We start from the raw sequence: 4,113 nt of genomic DNA, 5'->3' as shown, positions 1-4,113 counted from the left end.
GATTCAACAATTTGGTCAATTTCTTTAATACGTTGTTGCGCAGCTCTTTCAGTAGGTCCGCCGGTATGTCGTCATCTTCCGTTGCTTTCTTTCTTCTCATCTCATTTATTACTCTCTCGACTTCGCTTTTCAATATGCACGGTCCTTTGTCGTCTTCGTCCATTTCTTTCTCTTCTTCGAACTCGATATTTTGAAGACGATTTTCTCTATCGTACAATTTCTCAATGTATTTTTCCCATACGCTGAGAATTTTCTTGTGGTCACTCAGTCTATTTCCATTGTCGCCTTCTATTTCGTATGTTTTTCTGCTTTTTCTGTCATTCCAGTTCATTTCCTTTGTAGCCTGAAACATTAAATCATACCTACCATGTTTTTGATGTTCCATTATCTTGTTGCACGTTTTGTCCATGTATTTCACCTTTGCTTTTTCGGTTTCTCGCCTCAATTCATTATTCATTTTTCTATACATCCTCGGATCTGTATTTTTGTACTTTCTACGCTCATCCATTTTCTTGATCATCTCCTGGGTTATCCATGGCTTTCTAGCTACTTTTTCTAGCTTTCCGACGTTGTCTTCTAGCGTTTCCAGAAGTACACTTTTTACCTCATTCCAATCTTTTTCTACTGCCTCTTTCCTACCTTTTATTACGCTAAACTTCGTCTCCATATCTCTCCTCACTACGATTTTATTGTTCCTCGGGTTTTCCAGATTCCATCTCTGTCTCTTTTTACCCGTTTTGCGGATGTTCTTCAGCTTTGTCTCTATATCGGCCGTGAGCAGTTTATGATCGGAGTCTACATCGGCCCTTGCAAAAGTCTTAACGTCTTTCACGCTAATTCTGAATCTGTTCTTGACGATGATGTAGTCAATTTGATATCGTTTGCTGTCTCCCGGGCTTTTCCAAGTATACAGCTTTGTCTTCCGCTTTTTAAACCACGTGTTTGTGATCATCAGATTGTTTCTGCGGCAAAAATCTTCTGCCCAAAAATCTTTCTGCCCAATCCGTATTTTCCGACTATCTTTTCCTCTGATCCCTTTCCGACTGCTGCATTAAAATCTCCCATAATCACCACGTTGACCTTTCCTTTGCCTTCCTGAGACAGCATCTCGTCTATCTGCTCGTCGATTAGTTCTACCTGCGCCTCGTCGTGGCTCGATGTTGGCATGTACACCTGCACCACCATCACGTCCACCGGCTCCGCTTTCATTTTTACACTCATCAAACGATCACTCACGCAGTTCACATTCAGCACACTCCTCACTGACTTGTTTCTCACCATGACTGCCACTCCTCTCTCGGATATGTCTCCTCCGGAGTGATACATTGTGAAACCGTCCGATTCGGTTTCACCTTGCCCCTGCCATCTTACCTCGCTCAGTCCCACGACGTCCACTTTGCACTTGTCCATTTCCCTCTTGAGGTTTTCCAGTTTTCCTGCCCTCATCATTGTCCTGACGTTCCAGGTTGCTAACCTGAAAAGCAAATCGACCGCAGTTTTGTTGCTACTTTCGATGGCTCCACCCGGAGATCCGAACGGAAGGTCATTACTCCGGAATATTTAGTAATCAAAATGTCTTCTAAAATAAATGACTTATTATTCAGAGATCAAAAAAAAAATATGTTTCACAGTGTTCATTTTCATTATTCCGAAAAGTCATTATTATCACTAACAGTTATGATTACACTGAGTACTTTCGCACTAATATCTCAGTTTTTTCAAAAAATGGAGTTAGTCGATGTGTGCACTGAGCGGCTCATATATATATATATATATATATATATATATATATATATATATATATATATATATATATATATATATATATATATATATATATATATATATATATATATGAGTGAGTTCTTGAGGGCGATACAAAGAAAAAGGCAAAGATTTATAAAATAATCTTTAATTCCAAACGTTTTGACATTCAATTTAATGTCATCATCAGTGGATCTAAAAACAGTATGAAAATTAGTATATCTAGGTAATTATGATATATGTGGATTGGTATAGTAATTATAAAATAAGAGAAAAATTAACAAACAGCAACACTTAACAACAAACAAAATATAAAAGATAGGAAAGGTAATAGAGACTAGAATTAAATAAATAATTAAAAAAGAAAAAGAATATAGGCAAAAATATATAAGTACACTCATATAAACCTACGCATATATACATATATACACATATATATATATATATATATATATATATATATATATACATACAAACACACATGCAAACATATAATACACATATACATATACAAATACAAAAATATATACCTATATATGTACACATATACATGTACGACTATACATATATAAATATACGCATATACATATATGCAACGTGCATGCATATTCACAACGACGTACATGTACATGTATGAAACATACATATACTCATACCTATCTATGTAACTATAGCTATACACGTATACATATACATATACGCATAAACATGTATATATATACATATATACATATATATATATATATATATATATATACACCTACATATATACATATACACACACAATACATACATATATACATATGTACATAAATGCTCACATATATATACATATACATACATACATATATACACATATACAAATACATGTATACACATATACATATGTACATACATACAAATATACATGTAAATAAATAATATACATATATACATACAAATACGTATATATATATATATATATATATATATATATATATAAAGCGAGAGGTTTTTCTTCAGATGGTGAAATAATATGATAAAATTGTTTCTTGGGCATCCATCCAATAATTAAAAAACAGTTTTATTGAAAAATGTTTTTATTAAGTGAACATACGTTTCGGGTCCAGATTTGACCCATCTTCAGTGCTACAAATAAATATATCAGGGTTACAAAATAAAACAATATAAAAAATAATATAAAAGATACATAATTACAGACAAAAATAAGTAGAACCAATGTATATGAAAAGTATATATGAAAAACAACATAAAATAAACAAATGTAAAGAAACTCACCATACAAATAAATTTAAAAAAAATAAACACAAAGCACAACACAAAATTGCAACGAAAAAATAAGTATGAAATAAAAAATTGAAAAAACATCAAGTTATGAAAATTTTTGAAAATTGTAAAAATTAAAATAAATAATATGTTTTATTATAAAAAAGCTTATTCCAACAGCACATCTTGTTAGTTTGGATACAGAGTTACGTGTGTGTAAACGAAAGTAAAATGTAGGCCTACGTGTTTGCAGCGGAAAATAGTGGAAACTGTATCGTCATTGGATGAGAGAACGGGATAGAGAGAAATTTAGAGGTTACAGTTATGAAGAATTTTCCAGCGATCATGAAAATGTGTAAGTCATCCATAATCAGACGGTTGAACAAAACTGGATCAAAATGAAATATGTGGATCAAAAAAAAATAAAAATAAAAAAAAAAAAACATAGAAACAAAATAAAACCAAGATAGCACAATGTAAAAAATATGTGAATAGAGAATTATATTAAGAAAAAGTATAGATATTAACTGAAAACGATAAAAGGTAAAAAACAAGTTATTATATAAACAATTATAAACACAACATATATATGTATATATACGCAACACAATAATTGTACATATGCATACACATACACAAAACATAACTAACATAAACAACCACATGCACACATGCAATTACAACATATATGTAAAATCCAAATATACACTCAAATGCAACATTTATGCACATACATGTATATCCACTAACAAAAACATGTATATATGTACATATACACATACACAAATATACGCATACATACATATATATATATATATATATATATAACATGAAAGAATTGTTAGGAAGTTTCATACTTATTTTTTCGTTGCAATTTTGAGTTGTGCTTTGTATTTATTTTTTTTTTAATTTATTTGTACGGTGAGTTTCTTTACATTTGTTTATTTTATGTTGTTTTTCATATATACTTTTCATATACATTGGTTCTACTTATTTTTGTCTGTAATTATGTATCTTTTTTATTATTTTTTATATTGTTTTATTTTGTAACCCTGATATATTTATTTGTAGCACTGAAGATGG

The 4,113-nt window shown here is 30.8% G+C and overlaps 2 protein-coding genes across 2 annotated transcripts in view; both read right to left on the bottom strand.

Moving 5' to 3' along the window:
• The window catches only part of LOC113371400, a 1,206-nt gene extending 254 nt beyond the window's left edge, over nt 1–952 (bottom strand). Inside the window, exon 1 of the mRNA XM_026612028.1 lies at nt 1–952. This exon is cut by the window's left edge and continues 254 nt beyond it. Coding sequence (XP_026467813.1) covers nt 1–952 — 952 coding nt within the window.
• LOC113371399 (craniofacial development protein 2-like) lies at nt 952–1,446 on the bottom strand. Its single transcript, XM_026612027.1, has one exon. It carries the CDS (start codon nt 1,444–1,446, stop codon nt 952–954), a length of 495 nt encoding a protein of 164 aa, XP_026467812.1.
• Nucleotides 1,447–4,113: the final 2,667 nt, after the last annotated feature.

Source organism: Ctenocephalides felis, unplaced genomic scaffold, assembly GCF_003426905.1.
Source record: "Ctenocephalides felis isolate EL2017-DRISC unplaced genomic scaffold, ASM342690v1 CF-g0.4_SCAFFOLD_01492, whole genome shotgun sequence".
NCBI classification, from domain to species: domain Eukaryota; kingdom Metazoa; phylum Arthropoda; class Insecta; order Siphonaptera; family Pulicidae; genus Ctenocephalides; species Ctenocephalides felis.
The sequence above is the reverse complement of the archived record's forward strand: the minus strand, read 5'-3'. Positions and strand labels throughout refer to the sequence as shown.